Raw genomic sequence first — 24,557 nt, 5'->3', positions numbered from 1 at the left:
ACGCGCGCGACCGGAACCCTTATAAGGGGAGCTCCCAGAGCTACTTACTCCCTAGACCCAGTCTAGACCCAGCTGGGGGAGCTACCCAGAGCTCCAAAGCTACCAGTCGACGAGCTACGCTACCAGTCGACGAGCTACTTCCGCTATTTTAAATTCCCTGAATTCAAAATGCGCTTTTACGCAAGATTGTGTCAGTGTGTCTGTATCTACCTGGTCAGTGTCGCCGGGTCTGGTCCACCTCGATCGGGTCCCACCACCGTGGGTCGCTTTCTAAGACGTTGGCCAAGACCCGAATTTAAACGCTCCTGGACTTTTATCACACACCTGGTGTGTGAGCTGTCGACAGACGAACAACGTGGACTGGTCACGGAGATGGGACACGATGGAGGCGCTCCGGCTGTCGAAGGACCAAGAAATGTTGGGGGAAAACTCTGTAAAAGACCCAGGAGAAATAAAGACACAATGAGACAAGATCACTTTTTATGCTTTAACGTGCACACGGGTAAGCTGTTCAGAACAACTCACACCGTGTACAGAGGCTGGGCACTTTTTATAGGAAAGACAGTGAGAACAGGATAAGAAAATACAAAACAAATAAAATAAACAACTCCATATGTGGCGCTAGGCTCGTCAGCAGAGAGCTGGGAGAAGGCTGTGAGAGATAAAACAATCTAAAACAATATGTCCCAAAACAGTATGTCTTTGCTGAGAAAGTCTAAAAAGATAATTCTAAACTAATCTAACCATAGACAAAAGGGCATGCTTGCACATTTAAAAGAAGGTAAAGAAACATAGAATCATTTTTCCTGTAACAGTACATTAACGAAATATTTGTACTTCGTTACTTCCCACCTCTGGCGACATAAGAGGATCAAGAAGCAAAATGATTGGCTAGTGACCTTAAATGATTCGACAATCCTACAGGAGGCAGTAATGCACTATCCTGGATGCGAATTGCCGTTAAACACCAAAGAAGAAGAAGAGGCGGAAGGACGAAAAGAAGAAGAGCCTTTTCACAGTCGACAACAGCAAAGCCCACGTGAAAGTAAGTGAGTCTGGATGTCGTGAACCAGTCTTTGTGTTTTTACGTGTTTTGTGTAGTATGAACTTGAATTTAATTCACACAAAGACGCTTACCTACCTTCAAACAACAAGGACGGACAGCCATGCAGCGGGTCTTCTCCTGTAGTAACCGAAATCCAAATGCAACAATACTCAAGAAATACAGCCTGTGTTATACAGACAGCTTCCATTATAGCGATAATAGCGCTAAAAGAATAGGGGCCATTGTGACTGTGTGTTTTCCTTCAGAGGGGTCATAGGTCAATATGGGTCGGTCCTCCAAAGACAAACGAGACATTTACTATCGACTGGCCAAAGAGGAGGGCTGGAGAGCGAGGAGCGCCTTCAAGCTGCTGCAGCTCGATCAAGAGTTCAACTTGTTCACAGGTGAGACCCATAGGTCACCTGAGAAAGACTTTTATCAATAGTTTAGTATATGTATAATATGTAGAAAAGGGGTTCTTTAGAAAACCCTGATGTGACTTTTTCATGATATAAAATGATTTAGTATTGAGATGTTTTGTCATGAGCTTATAGGGCATACATTCTTACAAACCTTCTAATGTGGCTAAATTAAAATAATTCTGTAAAGAATAGTGGGCCAAAATTTCTCCACAGTGACATGAAAAACTCACTGCCAGCCCTTGTACTATTGTGTCTGTTGATAAATGTCTGTTTTCTTCTTTTTTAGGTGTAAACAGAGCAGTGGATCTCTGTGCAGCCCCTGGAAGTTGGAGTCAGGTTCTCAGCCGGAAACTCAGGTAACATGTTACTTATTTTAATATGCCAACATATAGTGAACATATCCTAGCTGAGCAAAAATGATTTGCATGGCTGCAGTATATTACACTTTTATACAACAAATCTTTTTTTTTTAGAAATATACCATTAAAGAAATAACATGGGCCTTAGAGTTGAACTCTTATCCTATTCCTCTTTTTATAGCATATAAACTGCTGCAGGGGTGTATTCTCATATTTATATGGTGTTTTCACAACTGCGGTGTTTAATCCATTTCAATTGAACTCCCGGTTCATTTTCCTACCTGGTGCAGTTCATTTGTGCAAGTGTGAACACGGTATTCGTAATGAGATGTGAACCAAAACAACCCCACCAAGACAATTTGGAGGAGGTGGTCTCAGTACCATTACAAATAAACTCCAGAGCAGTTTGTTTATGTGTCAACCTGATCCAACTACGTCACGAGTTTGAGCTATAAAAAACCCCACCCCATAGCCATCCATGTATGCTTGTTTTCTCAGTGCAGAAAGGTACTATAGATGTGCAAAGGTCTGTACGGGCTAGCAACAAGCTCTGAAATGAAAGTAAATTCTGTGTTCTCCAATAAACCAGAACACAGCACCTTCTTCCTGTATTTACTTTTGTTGCACTTGCCCCAGACACATCTGGCTAATGAGCTGACTGAACATTCTCATGTGGTTTATAGTGACGCATTTTAGATCTTCCTCAGTATGAAAACAAACTAACCCACAGGAAAAAGCTACAAGTTTACAAACTCATCAACTGATTTGGATCAAATTAACAAACTATAGGTATGAAAACACCTATAGGATTAAAAAAGGTGTTGGAAATACCAGAATATCATGCTAAGAATAACACACCATCCTTATGCTGCTCTTGTTGTTTCTGCACCAAGTGACCCCTAGACTGGCATCAGCTGTGGTTGTCTTTAAATCTAATCTGAACACATTTATTAAGCTTTCAACGCCTAATCTCTGGGACTGTGGATGGAGGACAGTTTGTTGCTGTGATATTTTATGTAAATTGTGTGAATATGTGTTTAAATGAATTTTTTGGAGCTGCTTTATTTCTATTATAAAGTATTTGGATTATGATATGTGATATATTCATAAAATGTGTCTACTTACTAAAAAACTATTCTGTGCATTTTGTTTGTTTGATTGTTTTTATTAAAAGAGGGTGTGCGGAGAAAGCTGAAAAGGGTGAGAGCGGTGAGGAAGTGAAGATTGTGGCAGTGGACCTTCAGGCCATGGCTCCTCTGCCCGGAGTTACTCAAATCCAGGGAGACATCACCAAGGTAAGGACATAAGCACAATGATGTCAGTAATCACAGTAACTCAACTCGTAGGCGTGGAGGAGTGAAGACCTATGTCAATGTCTTTCTCCTAGGTGTCAACAGCTCAGGAAATAATTCGCCACTTTGAGGGTCACCCGGCCGACCTTGTAGTGTGTGACGGAGCTCCAGATGGTGCGAGGCTTGCTTTCTGTCTGACGTCGTTGGTTCTTAAGTCTCCTCTGTCCCCCTCTTGTTGTTCTTATTCTATTTCTTATGTTCTTTTCTTAGTAACTGGACTCCACGATGTGGATGAATACATCCAGGCTCAGCTCCTGTTAGCTGTGAGTACAGAGATGTGTTTGATTGCACTGTCAGATTTCTTGTGATGTCACGCTAACAGCTGTTTGTTTCTTAGGCTTTGAACATTACCACACATGTCCTGAAGCCTGGAGGAACGTTTGTGGCTAAGGTGAGCTCAGGATTTGTGGTAATTCATAAATGTACACTTATAACATTTGATGTTAAATAAATGAGTCCTGTCTGCCAGAGAGGTGACAGTCATTTAAAATCCATCCACCCATTCTCTTAAAGTCTCATGGACACTTCCCGTCCTTCTTTTCCTGCTGTCATTTATGACAGACGAACTGTCAAGCTATTGCCACAGCAGTAGTAGTGCTGTAATGCAACAATAGTGACAGAGTATTATATGTCAAATGTATATATCAAAAGTATTGTACATCAAATGTGAGCACTAAAGCATCCAAGGTCCCATGAAATTTTAAGTATAACATAAGTGCATAACTTTTTGGTTTACTTAACAAGAAGTAAAACTTAGCTAAACTAACCAAACCTTGGAACTCTTCAGGAGGCGGCACAATAATGTTGCACGCTAAAACTGAATTTGAAAAATATTTTCTACCTGGGTTTGGTTGGCTTTCTTACACAGCTGCGTAAAACCTTCCTTTTCCACCATTTGAATTAGCCCTGTTGTGGGTCCTGGGTTTCATGTCTCTTGTCAGATTGGCCTGTAATGACAGCCGGGCTTTTACTCTCTCTGACAGATTTTCAGAGGTAAAGATGTGACACTGCTGTACTCCCAGCTGAAGCTCTTCTTCGATGGTGTGACCTGCACCAAGCCTCGCAGCAGCAGGAACTCCAGCATCGGTGAGCCACCACAGTCATAACCCACTCACATGGATCTAATAGAAGGAAAATCTCATCTCCATTTCATTTATTTATTTTATTATGAAATCCAAAGCAAAGAAATTTATATTTGCTGTGGATTTTATTACATGTTTCAGCAGCACTCACACACAGGCGGTGGGCTACACAAAATCTTATACTAATAATGAATGGCTGCCTGGTCTTATAAAATCGTTTGGAGATTCTCTCTGAGGAACTTTCTAATCCAGTATCCATTGTTTGATTTTACACACCCATTCCCATCTCAAACATTTGACATACTGCGTGAATGATCTGTCTTTCTGTGTACAGAGGCCTTCGTGGTCTGTCAGAATTACTCTCCTCCCAAAGGCTACATCCCCAACATGTCTAATCCTCTGCTGGATCACTCCTATGGTAATTATCAATCATTTAACCACATAAGTCTTTACTTTGCTATCTGAACTGGATCAGGAAACTGTACTTGGGTCAGAATTATCACCCTGTTCTATGTGTTCAAACTAGTCATTGAAAAAATGTAAACCAAGTCTAAATAATAGTTTTCTCATGTTTTCAACCATGTAGTTTTAGTTGCAAGACAATAAGTTGTCTTAAAATTTACAGACGTAAATTACTAAGTGTGTAACATACATTGTATTGCCAAAAGTATTAGTTCATTTGCCTTTACACACATATGAACTAGACTGACATCCTATTCTTAATCCATAGTGTTTAATATATTGGTGGGCAACCCTTTGCAGCTATCACAGCTTTTGACTCTTCTTGGAAAGTTTTCTACAATGTTTAGGAGTGTATTTATATTTTTAGAAGCACATTTGTGAGGTCAGACACTGATGTTGGATGAAAAAGGCCTGGCTCACAGTGTCCACTCTAATTCATCCTAAAGATGTTCTATTAGGTTGAGGTCAGAACTCAGTCAAATTGTTCTACACCAAACTCTTTCATCCATCCCTTTATGGACCTTGTTTTGTGCACTTGTGTACAGTCATGGTGCAACAGGAAAATACCATTCCCAAACTGTTTCCACAAAGTTGGGAGTATGAAATTGTCCAAAATGTCTTTGTATGCTGAAGCATTAAGAGTTTCTCTCATTGAAACAAATGGGCTGAGCCCAAGTCTTGAAAAACAACCCCACACCATAATCCCCCCTCTACTTTATACTTGGCACTCTGCAGTAAGAAAAGTACCGTTCCCATGGCAACCGCCAAACCCAGACTTCTCCATCAGATGGAGAAGTGTGATTTGTCACTTCAAGAGACACCTCTGCACTGATCCAGTGAGTCCAGTGATGACATGCATTGTGCTTGGTGATGTAAAGCTTGGGTGCAGCTGCTCAGACATGCAAACCCATTCCATGAAACACTATTCACTGTTTATGAACCAATCTGAAGGCTACATGACGTTTAGAGGTCTGTAGCAAAAGTTGGCGACCATTGCGTACTATGCACCTCAGTATCAGCTGACCCTGCTCTGTCATTTTACATGGGCACTACTTCATGGCTGTCCTTCCCAATCGTTTCCACTAGTTGGTATAACACCACTAACAGTTGACTGTGGAATATTTAGTAGTGAGGAAATTTCACCACTGGACTTCCATCCTATCATGTAACACGCTGGAATTCACTGAGCTCCTCAGAGCGAGACGTTCCTTCAAACATGTTTGTAGAAGCAGTCTGCATGCCTAGGAGCTTGATTTTATACACTTGTGACCATGGAGTTGGTTGGAACACTTGAATTAAATTATTTGGATGAGTGAGTGAATGCTTTTGGCAAAATAGTGTATGCTAACAATAATTTTGTGGCCACATTTGGTAATTCTTTTAAAAAATACCCTGTGGAGTTTTCTTGCACATAAGCAAAAGTTATATTTAGTAAGTTTTATTCAAAGCTAAAGTTTAAATACTACATTTTTTGCATCTGTAGGTCCTGCCACGTGTTTCTTTTTCCTTGCTTTTTCCTTTTTTCCTTGCTTGCACATTAAGCCAACACAAGCTAGATACCAAACCATGGTGTATTGCATGAACAGAACCTCAGACTGTGCAGCACTGCATTACACATCTTTTGCTTCTTCCTTTGAATGTTGAATTAACTTTTGCATAGTCTCTTTCTGCAGCATAAATTCACACCTATAAGTTTCTCTTCTGGTCTCTGTGCTTAAGATGTGGATTTTAACCAGTTAGAAGGTCCAAACCGTGTCATTGTCCCATTCCTGGCATGTGGTGACCTCAGTGCCTTTGACTCTGACAGAACCTACCCTTTGCAGGTGAGCTGCTTTATCCTCTTGATCCTGATACAGAGTCAAACTTGCCAACCAAACTTAAAGTAGACATGAAACCGTATGTGTATAAAGGTTAATTTACACCATGGAGCCCTGCTCTCAAAAACTGACAGATATAACTCCGTCTGTGAAGCTGTATTTAAGATAGAAGTGCTTACAGATTTTATAACATGTTTAGCGCCATCTTGTGCCAGTACGGAACGTGTCATCACTGGTTGGTTGGGGCTAATAGACACATTAGTTTGTGTTAGCTAACTAGTGACAGAACTGATAAATCTGTGGAAAGCACTAAACTACACTAAAACTAAAAATCAGTCTAAAGGGGGAGGGGGGTCACTTTTGTGCTGTCTCTGGCTGCAACAATGAGTTTTATGTTAAAACTGAGGATATACTGTCCACTTTCACTCTGTTTCTTAAGCAATCAGTGGTTTGTTATTGTTTTGCTAGCTAATTGTGACACGGGGAAATCCAGCTGTTAGCTGTAATGTTCAGGTTTGTAAAGCACTTTATAAATGAGAACTGTGTGGAAGAGAGTGTGCTTGAGCCAGGTGACAGGTGGTTCACCAGCCCAACAAGCTGGAGTCAGAAGTTGATATTTCCTCCTCTGGCCGAGTGTACTGAGTGGGGAAATCAGCAGATGCAATAAGCTCTATTTTATGCAATAAAATCTCTTTTCTCAAGCACGCCCAGACAGTTTACAACATAGCAGCACGCTACATGCACATCACACCACAAACGTAACTATGTTTCTTACCGAAGCACGATCGGGAATCCCATCAGCACGTCTGCAGGGAAAGTAGGTCAATGTGTATACTGACAGAAGATGACATTAAACATGTTTTAAAAACTTACTTTTTTTAGCAGAGCTCCATGGTGTAAATTAGTCTTTATATGTGTAGTGTTTCATGTCCACTTTAATTAATGTATTTTGAAAAAATTTTCTGTTTGAGTGTAATTTTTAATTAAACTTTTGTTTTTCTTGTGATGTCTTGGTTATCCCTTGCTTTATATTTTTTTCACTCTAATATGGAATGCATAATTATTCCAATATCTTAATACTGAATTTTAATGGTTTAGTAATAAATGAGTGAAATATAATAGGGGGTGCAGTTTTGCTTGACTCACCGTTCAAAAATAATCCTTATTTACCTACATACATAAATGCTGTTGAACAAATTGTCCAAAGAAATTAATGTATTTTTCTCTTTGCTGTCTTTGTCCTGGCTGTTTCTTGCCTTTCCTCAGCTTGATGCTGGTAAAGAGTACCAGTATACGCCCCCTGCTCAGCCACCCATACGTCCCCCATACCAGCAGGCCTGCCATCTCCGCAAAAAGAACCTGCTGTCCAGAGAGGATGCTCCATCAGTCTGTCCCACCCAGAGCCAAGATGAGCCAGAGCCAAACGCTGAATCAACCTGATCCAAATCAGTTATGCTCTTGGTGGTTTGAAGAAAAAAAACAAACAAAAAACAAAATCGGCCAACACCCGGATACGGTGGATAGTTACTATTAAAAGAACTCTTTCCTGACAGATGAGAAGATGGCTAACAGTTTAATTTCTATGAGGCCTGTAGTGGCATGTCTATCAACAAAGACACAGGAGGCTGTTTTGAATGTTTTTTCTAAGCAGAGATGTATGTTTTTATTGGTTTGTATTTTGATGCAAAATTCTTTGAAACAAATGTTTTTATCCATTACTTTTAAATTGAGAAAAATATTATTTTAAGCCAAACCAGGCACAGTCAATGTTATTTTTTCCATGACTAATAATTGTTCAGTTGTCACACTATAATAAAATTGTATTTAAAAAAAAAGTGAAATAAAAGCACTCACTATGGTGATGTTTAGTATTTAATAATGCCACTCTTGCCAATAACCCCAAGGATTATCTACTTGGAACAGTAATAGTTTTAAAATATATACCTAATATAAACCGTAAGTCTCATGTTATGAGACTTACGGATGGTATTTTTAACTCACTGCTCCGCATTTATACTGGTGCAGTTTTTACTTATTATATATATTTTTTAAAAACACGAGACATTTTTTTCAGGATCATAAAAATAGATCAATATATGGTTGACTGATATTATTGGCAGTGCCAGAAGTATACATAAAGGCTGTCAAAAATCATTTTATGCAAAGAGAAACTACCAGTTGTAGTCGGTCACGATCACTAATGAGAAGTTAATATGCCTTCGCCTTCTCAGGTTAGCATTGTGGAACTTTCAACATCACTACCTGAGTATATATTTGGGCCAGTATGTATACTTATAAATCCACATGGATTAGAGAAAATTCAAAATAAATTCAGATTCAGTCATAAAAGATATATTAATGTACATTAAATGTATATATTTAATGCAATCATTTAAAAGAAAAAGAAAATTTACAATCACAAATACATACGGCTCATAGTTTTATATTCCTTGAATCGTAATTTACCTTTTACTAAAGTGCAGTGGGTAGGTTCAAAACGTCTTTCAGACGACCCCACAAGCGGTTAGCGCGTGTACCATATGGAAGCGATGCGGTCGGAAAGTCCATACCCTTTCGATCGGTCATCTGTTGGATGCCAGAACGACTTTAATGTTTTTAATAATCTTTGCGTATCGTATTTAGAGATCATATGCTCGTATTTAAATATGAAATAATAACAATAATAAATATATATACACTTCCTGGTTTGCGTGGTGACGTCGCGGCATAGCGACTCACACAACCGCATTGTTGTGGGGGAAGAGAAGCTCAGGCAGCCGCTGAGCCCTGCCACTTCTTACTGCTTTTCCACAGTCCCAGCGATCGATTTTAAGCCTCATATCCTAGTATATCACTTGAAACCGCTCCCGTCGCCCTGGATACCTGTCGGTTACTTCTAAGGTTCACTCGGTTCAGCGCGAGCCGCGGTCGCCTTTGGATGACCAGACTGAATGTGGATTTAACTGCTGCTTCGCTCCGCAGGCCGCACCGCCATTGCTGCTGTTTTTATAAGCTTAATTCTTGAAAATAGCGAGGTAAGTTTTACCTCACTCTCGTTTTACCCGTTTAATGTTTTTCCCTGTACCCTGGATACCTTTAAGTTAGAAACGAAACAGTGCTACTCATAGAAAAAGACAACTTTTTTAATTGAGGTAGTTTCTTGTGTTGGTCGCCATATTTCCTTCCTCTTCAAGTCCCTGTAGTAGCAGGCTAATGTTAGCCCGGTTTCTGGACGGACTAGCAACTAGAGAGGCCACCGCCTGTTTATTAAGGGGAACAACATGGTTGTCTTTTCTTGTAACCCGCCAGTGTTTGATTGGTCGTTCTAAAGCAGGTTCGAAACATAGCACGGATCACTGTCTAGACGGACTTACTGTACCTACCCGTACCGGACATGGATCTAGTAACAAGCTGCAGCTACGTGGAGCCGCTGTTATTCAGGAAACAAACCACACAGGTTGCGCAGATCGGAGGCTCCTTGTCTTCGGCATTGCTGCTTCCTGCTCTCGATGCATTTCTTTCATTTGTCCAGTGAAGGTTGAAGGTACTGTTAGCGCAGCCGGCTGAAAGCGCATTGATCTCACGAGTTAAAGGTGCACCAGCACACGTTGGAGCACTATGTTCAAAGCTGCTAGCTTAACTTCACTTGCCCTGGTTTAAAAAAATAAAATAAAGTGTGTGTGTCGCGAAGGTACAAATCTAAGTAATAGCGTTATTTGGGGGGAGTTGGATTTCAGGGAAATCGATATACATATGCAAACATGGCTGGAATAATTCATTTGATAATGGTTTACCTGGCCAATAATAGATACGCTTGGAAAGTAGGTTTTGGTGGTTTTCTTCGTCTATGACATTTAACTATATCTTTCACGTTTTGGTTACAGAAAGATAGATCTTTTTAATGGTGTGTCAACAAATTCATAAAGAGCACAAGAAATTAAAATCCAAGTAGCCCCAGTCCTGATCTGTTTTTCTGTAGCTGTCAATGGATCAGATTTACTGTAGGATTAAAATTTACGTCACAACTTTATTCTGGATCTCACATTAAGGTTTTTATTTAATATTTACTAATTAGCATTTTGGAGTATTTTGATATGATTCCCTAACTAATGTAATGAACAGGGTTTTGTTTAGCAACTTTAACATAGCACTCCTTTAATATAGTCAAAACAATTGCACCATCAGGATCAAAAGACAGCAGTCGGTCATTTAAATGTAGAAGGCTTACTACTACTTTAAATTAGGCTTGACGAAGAAGACACAAAATACAGAGGTGAAAACTTTGTTTCGGGACATTTTTTCCCTTATCTGTAAACAAGGGTTGGAAGATGTGACAGCAGCCAGTTGTGTACATGCAGAAATGTACAGTGAAATCCATGACATGACAGCTTTCTCAGCAGCTGCTAGATCAGCGAGTTATTTATAATAATAATAATAATAATAATAACTTTTTGTGTAGCGCTTTTCAAGAAACCCAACGATGATTTACAAAAGAGTATAAATTTTAAAACATATATTTACACATTTGTTTCATTGCTTGGGTTTTTTCAGGGTCCTCATAGCTCAAACATGAAGAAGAAAAGTCGAAACCAACGACCAGCAGTGATTAAGAGAGAGACTTCTCCCATCAAGCCATCGCCCAACCGGGAGACACTGACATATGCACAAGCTCAGCGAATGGTGGAGTTGGAGGTGGATGGCCGTGTACACCGGCTCAGCATCTACGACAAGCTGGATGTTATCACAGACGACGACCCCACAGCTCAAGAGATCATGGAGTGTAACAGCAACAAGGAGAATAACGAGAAGCCCCAGCAGGTTCTGGTGCGCTCTGTCCGCCTCAAAAACAACCAGCAGAAGAAGAATGCAGCTCTCACCACCTCACATGGTGGTAGTGCCACCCACAGCAGTGCCAGTGGCCTATTGGAGCCGAAGGTTAGAACAGTTGAATACAATCTGCCAGTGGTACCGAAAAGGCCAGCAACCTACTACAAATACACTGAGAGGACACCCGAGGAGCTGGATGAGGAGGTGGAGTATGACATGGATGAGGAAGACTATGCCTGGATGGAGATCATCAATGAGAAAAGAAAAAGTGAGGGAATAAGTCAAGTGTCGCACAACCTGTTTGAGTTTCTCATGGATCGCTTTGAGAAAGAGTCATTCTTAGCCACGCAGGGTCAGAGTGACTTGCAGTCACTTGTGGATGAGGATGCTGTGTGCTGTATATGCATGGATGGAGATGGAGCTGACAGTAACGTCATCCTCTTCTGCGACTCCTGCAACATTGCCGTGCACCAGGAGTGCTACGGTGTGCCATACATCCCCGAAGGCCAGTGGCTTTGTCGCCACTGCCTCCAGTGTCCGACACGACCGGCTGAGTGTGTTTTCTGCCCGAATCGAGGAGGAGCTCTGAAGAAGACAGATGATGACCGCTGGGGCCATGTAGCATGTGCCCTGTGGGTGCCCGAAGTTGGCTTCTCGGACACAGTTTTCATCGAGCCCATTGACGGTGTCCGCAACATCCCACCTGCTCGCTGGAAGCTTACTTGCTATCTGTGTAAGGAGAAAGGTGTCGGCGCGTGCATCCAGTGTGACAAGATCAACTGTTACACCGCCTTCCACGTTAGCTGCGCCCAGAAAGCTGGTCTCTGCATGAAGATGGAGCCCGTCAAAGAGGTGACTGCATCTGGTGCCACCACTTTCTCTGTGAAAAAGACTGCTTACTGTTGCAGCCACACACCTGAAGGCTGTGACCGCCGGCCACTCAACATCTATGAGGAGCCCCACCCTAAAATTGGAGCCTTTCACAAGCGAGCTGAAAAGAAAGGGAAGGCCAAGGGCTGGCAGAAGAAAAAGAATAAACGAGCAGACCCTGAACCAGAAACGGAACCTGAAACTCCGACCAGCTCTGGACCTAGCATTACTGCTTCAAGGTAACAGTCAGCCTTAGCTTACCAAATCAACACTCTCTCTCCTTGGTCTTTTGTCCTTTATTTCATTTGAAATGATAATTTTTTTCTGCTTCTAATTTTAGTTGAGTGCTATCTAAGGTAGGGATTTTTAATACATACAGAAAACAGTAAAACTGTATGAATCTGGAAAAAGTAAATATTGAAAGTTTAACTTGAGATAAGTGATATTTATCAGTAGTACTTCAAGAGAACTTTGCCAGCATTATTCCAATACAGTGGAGTTAAAGGTTTTTTCCACGGGTGTGTCAGCAGTGATTTTTATAAGAGATGAATACAAAGATATCTGATTGGTCAAAAATGACAAGCCAGAGATCTGACAGCATTTTAGAGCTACGGAGAAAATATTATCAAAAATATTATTATTATTATTCACTGATTAATATTCCCCTTTTCTTCTATGTTGGGTTAGTTTTGATACCATCCTCAACCAGGTATCAGTTCAGAGGAAGCGTTCATTTGTTGAGGGGGTGCTGAGCTACTGGGTGCTGAAGAGGCAGTCAAGGAACAATGTGCCCCTAATCCGCCGGTTACAGGCCAACCCACAGCCGCCCAAAGCCAAGAAGACGGTCAGTTCTGTTGACAGCTAGCAACCTCACACAGTAGGGTATTGTCCTTTTTAATGTAGTTCTTGTTATTGAGCTGACGCTTGTTTCCTGCAGGACCATATGGAGTCTAACCAGGCACTGAAGGAGCAGTTGAAAGAGTGGCACCGCCTCCGTCACGACCTGGAGCGAGCCCGCCTGTTGCTGGAGCTCATCAGGAAGAGAGAAAAACTGAAGAGGGAGGAGGTAAAACCCTTTCAGCATTTACTACTTCACGATTGTCTAGTGCAGAGCTTTATTCCTTTCATCATTTCTTTTCAGGACACATTGTTTATTCTCAAGTTAAAGCTAAATATTTTACTTTTCATTTACTACTCACTATTGTAATTATATTTGTTCTTGTTTAGTTAACTCATTACTACCCACAACATCCCAAATTCCACTGATTAGTTGGACAGCTCCTCACAAATTTGACTACTTGACTGTTAGTCTAAAACCTTTTATGTGCTTCAAACACCCAATGCGCTAAAACATAAACATCAACCCCAAAATGGGATTTACTGTATACACACATTCGGTTTTAATAAACATTGACCTTGGACTCTTGATAACACCTCATGCCATTCATGTGGATTAACATTGTTTGGCTACCTTCTTTCGACAGATGAAGCTTCAGCAATCAGTGCTGGAGGTCCAGCTGACTCCCTTCAACATCCTGCTGAGAGCTGTGCTCAGTCAGCTGCAGGAGAAGGACCAGTACAGCATCTTCGCTCAGCCTGTCAGCATTAAAGAGGTCAGCAGTTGTTCATTATTCACTTTAAAACAGTTTAAAGCAAGTCTTTTTCCCCAGTTCAAATGAAATGGCTAATATATAACGACATTTAGCAACACCTCTTTTTCCTGCCATAGTCTTAGTCAAAGATGTTTATTTATAAAGTCTGTTTAACATCTACATAACTGTATTAAACAAATCAAGTGTGTCTCCATCATTATACTAAAAGTAGTTCACTGAACCGAAATCACCAGTTCAAGAAGACCCAATTTAATGTGAAAGTATTCTCATTTCAGAAAACATTTCACGCATTGCATTTGAGATGACTGGCTTTTCATTACATTATAGTGCTCTATCAGTTGCTTTAAGCAACAGTTGCATTCCTTAAAAGCATACTTTCCATTGAAACTCAGGAACGATGTCCCATGTTCACGTGATGAAAATTTCAGGATAATGAGATGCACTGACACCAATTTGTTAATGAGTATTGGTTTCGACTAATGGTAAAAGTGTAAATAACATACTACCAGGGATATCAGGGATCACCACCATATCACCATATTTGCAAGTTTAGCAGTAGATTGTGTGGTATAAAGTCTGGTTCCACCATGCTCAACTGGTACAGACAGGGTTTCAGGCCCTTGTACTTCCACAATGTGTATTTGGCTCCACACTCTCTTCAGCCTAATTGAAGAATATTTGTCCATGTGCAAATAGAGAGTGTATGATAGGGGCCTGCGATTCAAATCAGCGATTCCTGTGCATCTGTGGTATTCTCTCTACTGTTTTCTTTTTTCCTTTTTTTAATTTATTTTTTTTTATTTAAAGTGATATTTACCACAATGAAACATCCATCCATCCTCTTCCACTTATCCATATCAGGGTCATATCCCAGATACCATAGAGCAAGAGGCAGGGTACACCCTGGACAGGTCACCACTCAGAGCCATTCACACTTTAATCACCAGTTAACCTAACCCCACTCATTCCATGTCTTTGGAGTGTGGGAGGAAGAGAGAACCCATGCAAGCGCCACACAGAAAGGTCCCAGCCAGGTGGTGAAGTCAAACTCAGGACCTTCTTGCTGTGAGGCAGCAGTGTTAACCACACAACACCGTGCTGCCCTGACAGTGAAACATGTAGCACGGATTCCATACCTCAGTATCAAGTGGGTTGTATGAACAGCTAAACAGTGAAACTAATGGCACCTTTTGTGCCAATGATCGAAGAAATGCAATTTGTTTATGTGAGTGCAAAGCTTCTTGATATAAATGAAAGCATGCATTGTTTTCTAAATTTGGACAACCTGTGTTGCAAAGGTTGACCATTTTGAGGTTTAAAAATTGACATCCAAGTTCTGAAACTAGTGCCCAAACCGATCATCCATAAAAATCAAGCTTTAGAGGGTCAAGGCTCAGTACCTTCCAGCGTGCCTTTTGAAAAAGGGATATCGTGAACCAGAATTTCTTCCTCCTCTTAGACTGCTGCACCTGATGTCTGTTCTCTGTTCTCTGCAGGTACCTGACTACCTGGATATCATCAAGAACCCTATTGACTTCTCCACCATGAGAAAAAGAATCGATGCTCACTTCTACAGGAGCCTGGAGGAGTTTGAAGCAGACTTTGACCTCATAATATCCAACTGCATGACATACAATGCCAAGGACACCTTCTTTTACAAGGCGGCTCAGCGGATGCAAGACCATGGCGGAGCCATCCTTCGCAGGGCCCGCAGAGAAGCAGAGAGGATTGGCTTCGACTTCCCCAGTGGGTTGCATCTTCCTGAAGTTCCGAAACTGCAGCCAACACCGCCATTCACCTGGGAAGATGGTAGGCTTATAGTGCTTCATGAAGTAATATCTGAAAGTGATAAGTAACTTATCTTTAATCGTTATCTCTTAAGTATATTGAATAATAATAAATATTTAAACAGTGAAAGTGTGAGTTCAATAGTAAAATAGTCATGTAATCAGGATAATGACGTGGTTATATGTCACTGTCCTCCGTAGTGGACCGCTTACTGACTCCCACGTACCGCCAAAAGACTCCTCTGGAGGATCAGCTGAAGGAGCTCCTGGAGAAACTGGACCTGAGCATAGCCATGAAGCACAGCCCGTCCCGCAGCAAGAGGCTAAAGCTACTCAAGAAAACCATCACGGAGGTCCGCAGTGAGATAAGCCTGAAGAATTCCCTGCCACCACAACCCTCTACTCCAGATCCCAGCCCATCTCCTGCTGAATCTGAAGACCAACCACTACGAGAACTGCTGGCAGATCCCAGTATACCACAGGAAGACAAGTCTTTACCTCCACCACCATTAGAGACATTAACCTTACCATCCCAAATTTTGCCTATGGACTTGGACCCGACCCCCGTGAAGCTCACAAAGCCCTTGGACCAGTCACCCACAGAGTTTGAGGACGTCACCAACACATCTACCTCAGTGCCATCGGACACCCCTAATGGGCACATCCCAGAGTCGTTGCTCCCCAAAAGTGACCTCTACGTGGAACGCTATAACCGGAGGACCAATGTGCTCTTTCGGAAGTCAAAAAGTGCTAGCCCACAGAAACTACCCCGGACCCAAGAGGTCTCCTCTGGGTCCCCCCCACCCCTGGGCGCCAAAACCTTCCTGTCAGTAGTGATACCTCGATTGGAGACGCTCCTTCTGCCAAAGAAAAGAAAACGCAGCAGCAGCGCTGATGGTGAGGACGACGAGGAGTCGCCGATCAAACGCCTTGGTACAGGTGCCAGTCAGATATTAATTATTTTGTTTCAATTGCAAACAATGCTGGTGACAAAAAGATTCAGTGAGTTTAAAACAATTCTTGTATTATTATCCCTCTCAGGAATGGCAAACGGTTTTGTGGTGGAAGAGGAGGGTGTGGTCTCACAATCTCCCCGTTTGCTTGAGCCACGCCGACGCTGTGCCTCCGAGTCGAGCATCTCTTCAAGTGGAAGTATCCTTTGTGACACAAGGTGAGTGAGAAAAGAACCAACCAAATCCTGAGTGGCTATGCTTATTTTCATAATTTTGTCCTTAACTTCTTCCAGTGTTAACATTGTGGTGACCAAGTTTATAGTATAATCAGAACAATTAATATATGCGCCTCCAAGGCGAAAGGTGCCAAGACACTTTCTGTTTTCAAACCAAATTAGTTAACCGTCAGTTGCACACAGAGGTTTTCCACAAATGACAATACTGTCACAGTAAGTCTGCTTCTGTGGTCAACACCAGACCTTTAACAAACAAAAGATCATAGCAACAAAAAACTCACGCGGCAAAATGAAACGACTGAAATTAAAAAGGTGCTTGTTTGTGGTTATAACATATAAAAATAGTAGAATAAAAAATGTGATGACTTTAAATTACAGAAACAAAAGTCTTGATAGTGTCTATAAAAAGAACTAACCAAGAACAGTGACAGGTGTCACAGCTGGTTTATTTAACGTTTTCTTTGGTGTGTGGGGAGACGCTGACATGCGGAGTTTAAAACGAGCTTCATTTTGTAGTGGATGACTTTAGCTGGTGGAATACATTTGTGGTGCTGCTACCTTTAGTGGCAATAGTTTTACGGCATCCTTCCTGTGAAATCCAAATGATAGTCTCCATCCCTCGCTCGTCTGAAACTCCTGCTGCGATATGTTTTTCCTTATCTGGTAGTATATAAACACACATGCTCAGTGCAGTGTGCCAGGTAGAAACATTTCTGGTAGGGAGCGGGGGATTAATGATTCATTGGATGCATGGGAGAAAAAAAAAACTCCTAGTAAATCCCATGCAGACAGCCTAGTATTGCCATGGCAATTTATAATTGTTTTAACCATCGTACGTGGAAAACTTGCAATAGATCAAGTATATTCGATATATCACCCACCCCTAGTTTGATGTATTATCTATTAGCTTATATTTTGTAAAACTAAAAGTTCTTTTGAAGTATAAAATTTGATATTTAATAATTTGGAACAAAATGTCATAAGACAAAAATATATTTTTAATAATATGAAGTAGGTTTCTTTTGGTTTCACTTGCTTAACTAGATTTGGAGTTTGAAAATGAATTGGTGAAGACAAAATTAATAATTGTTAGTCAATCATTCCAGCAGCTCATACATGAGGGTTTTTTAAAAAACAAAACAAAACAAAAAAACATTTTCCTCATTGACCTTTGCTCCTGCATCTTTCAGGACCGTTATCCTGTCTAAAAGTGGTAAAGGGCGACCGGCCACCGCTCGACGTAGCACTGTGGATGACAAAAGCACTCTAATGACCTGCATTGAAAATGGCGAGTTCATCAAAGCTGCAAAGATCTCTTCAGGTGAGCCGATCAGCTCTGGATTGTGACCTAATGAGTGTGCATGAAACAGCTTGGCAAGCTTTGATTTGTCATTTCTTACTTCTGTCTTCTGAAGACATTTACTAAACTAATTAAAGAGTGGCTCTTTATTGGGATACTAATACTTCTTATGTCCAAGCATGCAGCATTTTATTAAATTAATTTCTTGCTTTCATGTTACATCTTCACTTTTCTACTTTTACACCTGTGTAATACAGAGCAATTGAAGTTGAATGAGTCATGTTGAGTGTCATAGGTTTTGATGTAAAAATCCTTTAAATAGAAATCCTTGAAAAGGGGTTACTACAGAACCATGAAATCACCGATTCATCAATGGAGTCTTCCACACTGGTTCTGAAACTGAGGTTAAGTGGTTCATCAGGTACTGGATTTAAGTCAGCATATTCTGCGCTCACACTGAGTTCAAGCTACAAAGGAAGTTGTGAACGCAGGAGAACAACAGAAACGGGAAACCGCGGATGGACGAGGTGGAAGTGAACTAAAGACTGGTATTTTCTTTGTGGATTCAAAGCGAATTATACACTCGTGCCCGTCAGCTACATTGTACTTGAACTGATGTGGTGCAACTACTAAAACTGCATTGTTCATCATTACTGCCGACGTTAATGAACATTGCATTATGACAGTCTTGAAGTTAGGAAGTTGGATTGATTGTGTGTGTTTGTGAGAGTGCGTGTGCAGTTTTTTTTTGAGTGTGAGTGTTTGCAATGGTAAAAGCAAATCTAAAGAAAGTTATTTCCTATGCCATTCATGAAAAGTATCAGCAGTACGTGAACTTAATATATAAATTAACACGGACATATTTATATTAAAAAAAAAAAGAGCCAGTACCCACACATACATACGATATACACCCTAAAAATGGTTTACATGGTCTACTTAATAGAAAGTATTATTGGCGGTGTGTGTGCGTTGAGATTGGTTGTGCTCTCTGTTGCAGTGTATCCTTCATAACTTGCTTGTTGTTGTTCCTGTAGAGGTGTGGAAACCCACTGCTGCTTCTCCATTTGTTCTGGAGCCTCTTAAACTAGTTTGGGCTAAATGTAGTGGATATCCCTCCTTCCCTGCCCTGGTGAGTGAGTGTTAGTCCCCTCTGTATCTCATTACCCATCTGCCCCTCTGCCATTGTCCATCCTGTAGCTCGTAATTTGTGCTCATGGCCACGCAGGAGCTTCCAGCTGGCTGATAGTGGAATGGTTGTTGTTGTCGTCGTGTGTAGTGTGGGTCGCTTCGCTCTGGGTGTATTGGGCTTGACTTGGCCTTGCATGCTTGTCTCTCTGAATGCTGCCTTCTTTCACCAGGTTATGCACTTCAGCTTTTTTTCTTTTTTTTTTCTTAAAAATACTGGAAATCAAGTGCTTTGAATTAGAATACAGAAAACACAAAGGACATGGAAGTGACTAAATATGTCAACAAACAGGGCAATAATTTAAGATACATCAGTTGAAAGAAATCTCACGCATTCACACAACTGTCAGTTCAAGATGGGGGATTACATTGGATTAGTTTATCTAATTTTACAGGCTTCTGCAGATTGTTTCACTTGTGTGCAGCATAATAAAAGTCAGCTCCCTAAATTTAGTATTAGGATAATGAATTTCAGGACCAGTGAGTCATGGAGCTGCAGAGCAATGTGAAATTGATCTCTAGTTAAAGGATAGTCCCTGAAAGTTTGCCCACTTGGGCAAAGGATGAAATTTCCCTCCATAACATGCATTGAGAACCAGGAAAAAGGCTAAGTGTCACAATGGTAAAGAATTGTTCCAAAAAGCCTGGATCCTTCTCCTGATTGAACCACAAGTTAATCACTTAAGTTGGGCCAAGAACCCACCTCTGCTAAAAAACGTCATGCTAACCCCATCCATAACATTTTGTGTAAATCTGCTAACAAATAGAAACACTGAACCAATCCCCCTTTTTGGCGGAATTAACAAATAAAATCCAGTAAAGTTCTTTTCAACAGCTACCTCCCAACTTTCACATATGGAAAGAAACAATGCATTCTAAAATCTATCCCCTGTTACCAGTGACAGGGTGGAAAGAGACTGCGCTGAAGGGTTTAAGGTCAGAGGCAGTCTAATGCAAATACATTACATCATCATGTATAACAACAATTTGCTCCTTGCAAATCTGGGCAGAATAGTCTCTTTAAAGAGCTTAAGTTCATTAATATGATTTTAAAATACAGTTTGCAAGTCAGAAACAAAGATCTTTCGATCAGTGTCACTTAAAAAGAAAGTCACTTTACAGGAACTGTTAGTTTGTATAGAACAGCATCCTTCAGTTTTAGTTACAAACTTTAAAGTTAGCAACATGAAAATCAAGTCCACTTATAGTTAAGCATGTAATTTATTTCTTACATTGTCAAAAGCCTTAGCTAAATAACTTGGCTGGCATAATGTCAGTGTCATGTAAGACTTACACTGCTCACACAGTACTGTCTAAAAATAAAGACAGTACTCTGTATTTAATTGGTATAATATTTGCTAACTCCTTAGTCTGAATGTCTAACAAACTGGGGTGTTTTTAGTCACTGCAATTAGACATAAAATGTAAGTCGAGTAGTCAACTTGTAGCAGGGCTACAAATAATGTCTTTAGCTTTACTTGATCAGCTAGAATGGAAACGAGTGAAATGAGAATTAGGAAAAAAAAAAAAAGCTCAGGGTCAGATTTTTCTAATGCAGAAAACACTTTCAAATATGCCCATCCAAAAAAAAATAACATTCATTAAAACATCACATCTACTGTAAGAATGAAATAGAAATAGTAATTATAGAACTGTTTAGATCTTCTCTATTTCCTTTACTTCCGAGTGGAGACAAAGCTAATTTTGCATTTTGAATTATTTGATCTAGCTCAGTAGGAATTGAGCCATTTGGAATTAATAGTTTTTTTTGGACTTCTGAGTTATCAGTACCTTTTACAGAAAGATTTTCCCCCAAGCAAGACGTGGACAACTTACAGCTTAGATGTGGAGTTGATGGCAGAAGCAGATATTTAACTCTTCACAGAAATGGCACTGACTTGGTGATGTTAGTGGGCTGTTCAAATAACACAAACAAACCAAAAGTAATGTACTTATCAAGACAAATTAGTATTTTTGCAAGTTTTCAGCCAGCCATTTAAATTAAAAAAACAAAACAAAAAAGTCCCAAACTCCAGGTGCCAATTTTTGGCCACACGTTTTCCTGCGAGAAGTCTGCCTCCCTCAGTGTCCCGCTCCATTTTCTTGGTCTTCACAGATCATGGACCCCAGGTCACGGAGGACAATGTGTCGGCACAGCGGGGTGGAGCTTCCCCAGCCACCGTTGGACGTTCTCAGAGCCGGAGAGCGGATGCAGTTCAGGTCCGCAGAGAAACTCTTCCTCGTCCACTTCTTCGACAGCAGGCGCAGCTGGTGAGCAGCCAACTTCTTTCACTGTTAGCTGGGATTGAATTAATCTTGCTTAAACAAAACAAGTGATCAAGACAGATTGTACGTTTGAAACCTATTTAACCTGGAAAGCAACATTTGATCCACTCTAATCTACTCCTGCTGTTGTCGATGAGCTCCACCAGTCATATCTGTGGCTAGCCAATGTATGAGTCACTGTAGCCTGCTTAATGACCGCTTTTTAATGTGTTCATAATAGGAAACTTAACTATTGTGATGTGGTCCCCAAACAGTTTTTCCAGAGACCTAGTTTGGGAGAAGAGGGGGAAAAAAAAGAAAAAGAAAAAAGGAAAGCTTCACTTTAACAAAAATTTACTTTTGTACTGATGTTGTTTAAGAGTGACTTCTGAGACAAAAAACAAAACACGTTAGCCACTTAATACAGACCTTTTTTTTGTCCTATGTCAAATTATTACTATATATGTAAAACAAAACCAATTTAGACTGATCAGACTATGAAAGAGATGCTGAACTGCATTCTGTGTCTTGTACAAAAGGTCTTGAAAGGAACTCTACTTCGTCACATGTGAAAACATTTTCCAAAATGGTCTTCTCTCTCATCAGGCAATGGCTTCCTAAATCCAAAATGGCTCCCTTTGGCGTCAATAAGATGCTCGACAGAATGAAGCTGATGGAGGCTCGGTCGTCCTCCGTCCGAAAATCTGTGCGACTCGCCTTCGATCGAGCCATGAACCATCTAGACCGAGCTAGAGAGCTCAAGCCGAACACTGGCCTTGGTGTCACGATTTGAAGCCCCGCCACCTCAAGAATCCTCCCATCTCCCATCTCTTAATCATGTTTTTGTCACTGCAGAGAACACGGTGTCTGCTGTATACGCACAACACAAACACATCTTGTTTACTATGTCCTTCAAACTGGAACCAAATCATTTCCACCCTTCCTCACACACAGGTTCCACCTCTCTGAAATACTGTAGCTTGAAACAGTTGTTCTTATTTGTCAAGAGCTATGCAATGAAAAACGTCTTTGTTAGTGGATTCAAAAAGTTGACAGGGGAAAAAAAAAAATCAAATCTTGGCTGCGAGGACTGAAAAGTAGCAGGTCTAAACCTGTTGAATGTGGCAGAGTTTGGCCTCTGACCTCCTTAAATGTGCTGCAAGACTGCTGCAATCTCACTGCCATGAAATTGTCCATCATTGTGTGTGACAGCAGCAGCTCCTGTAAATATCCTGTACAAGGCCTGACACTAATTTATTCATTCCCTCAGTCAGTTTTGGTACACAGCATTCTGATATTTATACAGTGAGGTGATGATTCGCGCTGTCAACAGCACTGACAGTGTTGGGATTTCTGCTGGTGCTATCTCTACAGAGAAAAATCAAACATGCATACTGTATTGAACCTTTTTATTTCACCTTCTTTTGTACGTTTTTTTGTAAGTTATTGAGTTCTCAAGCTTCAAGTTCTCATCTTTGGCATTAATGTGTTTTTGTGTGTGCTTTTTTTTTTTTTTTTTTTTTAATTCTGAATGTTTTTACTGGACTACTTTTTTTTTTTTTTTTTTTTTTACTGTTTGTACATATTTATATAACATCTATAAAACTCTCAAAGTTTAAAATGCCCAAAGTGCATCATTCACACCAAAACAAAGGAGAAAAAAAGCTGCCCACAGGTCCCCCAATTATCTTTTATGGGGTTTTTATTAGATTTTTTCAGGTTTTTGGCCTGTTTGTTTGCTGTGATGAGTTCAAGTCTTCTGTAAAAATGTCATAGAATCACCTTCTCAACCTGGAGTGGACAGTCAGCTGTAGGCGAGAAGAGAATGTGCCTGTACTAATTTATTGTAAATTCAAAAATGTATATGCATTACTTTATAGAGAAAGTAAGAAAATACTACAGGTGCACTAGGAGTCACATAGAAGCCCCTTCTCTTTTACCTGTGTCAGTCTTTGTTTTCCCATATTGATAGCATTAAATCTGAAGGGTGAGGTGACAGTGTTTGATGTTTTATTTTGGCAGGGTAGCAGTGGGTAGACTTCCTGTTTTCTTTGGTCCTTCTGAATGTGGATGTTGTGTGTAAATAGATTTGGTACTTTAGCTGATTCTCTGGGAAAAACCACAGTTAACAGGGAACAGAACCCAGCTGACAGCAGGCTGGTGGGATTTTTATACTAAAACACTGAAATTAAAATATGTTATTAAATCAATCCGAATGTCTTCTGGCTTTGTTTTTACACATTTTTCATTCAGACTTTACAAGAAAAAAAAAATCAAGGCTGTTTGCCTGGTTTTATAGTACTTGTTATACTGAGAAGTTTTTATATTGAAAAAAAAAAAAATTGAGTAAACAAGTTCAGCAACTTCCCTGTATATCACCAAGTGACCATTAGATGGAGCCATTGCACCTTAACTGATTAAAGGAAATATGTCTTATTAACACAAACAAGAATAATAAATGCAGAACTCAATGCATTGTAGCCATTTGGGGACAGGGATAAGTCATCTATTCATTCCATATACTACATCACCATGACACTGTTTGACAACACAAATCAAAGTTGCACTACTTTATAGAGACACGTGCTTCTTCTGATAATGTGGATAGAAGTTGTTCTTTAAGAGCTGGAGCTTCCAAAGTCTGCCTGACCTCAACTCTGCTGTGGATGTTGTTTTTGATTTTAATGTCAGGTTCACTACATTTTCCACATGCCTTCAATATGAAGTCTGACCAATTTAAGTGTTAACTGAGCACTGAAATGTCACAAAAGAAGGAAGAACCATTTCCACAAATTACTGCACTAATTTTTCAAGTGAGAAAATATAATTTCATTCAATATTTAATTGCACTCATTTGCACTGCGAGTATGCATTCACTAGAAGAAGAAGAAAAAAAAAAAACTACTTTGAAAGACTATGATTACACAAATGAAAAGTCATTCTGCTCCATTCTTCAAACTGCGGCTGCTGTTTGTTTTT

General features: G+C 40.4%; 2 protein-coding genes across 4 annotated transcripts; both read left to right on the top strand.

Moving 5' to 3' along the window:
• Positions 1 to 232: 232 nt before the first annotated feature.
• On the top strand, positions 233 to 8,399 carry ftsj1 (FtsJ RNA 2'-O-methyltransferase 1). The gene is made up of 11 exons (XM_085413023.1): positions 233 to 1,045; positions 1,312 to 1,449; positions 1,754 to 1,823; positions 3,001 to 3,121; positions 3,214 to 3,292; positions 3,389 to 3,441; positions 3,516 to 3,569; positions 4,162 to 4,264; positions 4,595 to 4,678; positions 6,442 to 6,545; positions 7,806 to 8,399. The coding sequence occupies exons 2-11, from the start codon at positions 1,329 to 1,331 to the stop codon at positions 7,977 to 7,979; spliced, it is 963 nt and encodes a 320-aa protein (XP_085269149.1). The 5' UTR covers positions 233 to 1,045; positions 1,312 to 1,328; the 3' UTR covers positions 7,980 to 8,399.
• An 866-nt stretch (positions 8,400 to 9,265) lies between these two features.
• Positions 9,266 to 23,788, top strand: LOC146665395 (bromodomain-containing protein 1-like). Of its 3 annotated transcripts, none has more exons than XM_085413021.1 (12): positions 9,266 to 9,574; positions 11,091 to 12,475; positions 12,924 to 13,080; positions 13,174 to 13,302; positions 13,721 to 13,849; positions 15,346 to 15,658; positions 15,838 to 16,569; positions 16,678 to 16,807; positions 18,016 to 18,146; positions 19,163 to 19,257; positions 21,430 to 21,584; positions 22,185 to 23,788. In XM_085413021.1, the coding sequence occupies exons 2-12, from the start codon at positions 11,109 to 11,111 to the stop codon at positions 22,369 to 22,371; spliced, it is 3,525 nt and encodes a 1,174-aa protein (XP_085269147.1). In that variant the 5' UTR covers positions 9,266 to 9,574; positions 11,091 to 11,108; the 3' UTR covers positions 22,372 to 23,788. The 3 variants fall into 3 exon arrangements, with proteins under 3 accessions (XP_085269147.1, XP_085269146.1, XP_085269148.1); XM_085413020.1 differs by having other exon boundaries at positions 9,268 to 9,574; positions 15,838 to 16,575; XM_085413022.1 differs by lacking the exon at positions 19,163 to 19,257 and having other exon boundaries at positions 9,271 to 9,574; positions 15,838 to 16,575; positions 22,185 to 22,350.
• The last annotated feature ends 769 nt before the right edge of the window (positions 23,789 to 24,557 follow it).

This window comes from Rhamphochromis longiceps, linkage group LG7 (genome assembly GCF_057381845.1).
Source record: "Rhamphochromis longiceps isolate RC_006_pf linkage group LG7, R_longiceps_female_GT1.1, whole genome shotgun sequence".
Taxonomy (NCBI): Eukaryota; Metazoa; Chordata; class Actinopteri; order Cichliformes; family Cichlidae; genus Rhamphochromis; species Rhamphochromis longiceps.
This window is presented reverse-complemented; position numbering and strand designations above follow the sequence as displayed.

What these genes read in the sequence shown, in the direction of transcription:
- ftsj1 (XM_085413023.1), top strand. Translation starts at nt 1,329, where the DNA reads ATGGGTCGGTCCTCCAAAGACAAACGAGACATTTACTATCGACTGGCC. An exon ending in GTGTGACGGAGCTCCAGATG is followed by an intron (nt 3,293 to 3,388) that starts GTGCGAGGCTTG and finishes TTCTTTTCTTAG; the next exon opens with TAACTGGACTCCACGATGTG. An exon ending in TCTGCTGGATCACTCCTATG is followed by an intron (nt 4,679 to 6,441) that starts GTAATTATCAAT and finishes TCTGTGCTTAAG; the next exon opens with ATGTGGATTTTAACCAGTTA.
- LOC146665395 (XM_085413020.1), top strand. Translation starts at nt 11,109, where the DNA reads ATGAAGAAGAAAAGTCGAAACCAACGACCAGCAGTGATTAAGAGAGAG. An exon ending in AAAAACTGAAGAGGGAGGAG is followed by an intron (nt 13,303 to 13,720) that starts GTAAAACCCTTT and finishes TTCTTTCGACAG; the next exon opens with ATGAAGCTTCAGCAATCAGT. An exon ending in AGTATCCTTTGTGACACAAG is followed by an intron (nt 16,808 to 18,015) that starts GTGAGTGAGAAA and finishes TGCATCTTTCAG; the next exon opens with GACCGTTATCCTGTCTAAAA.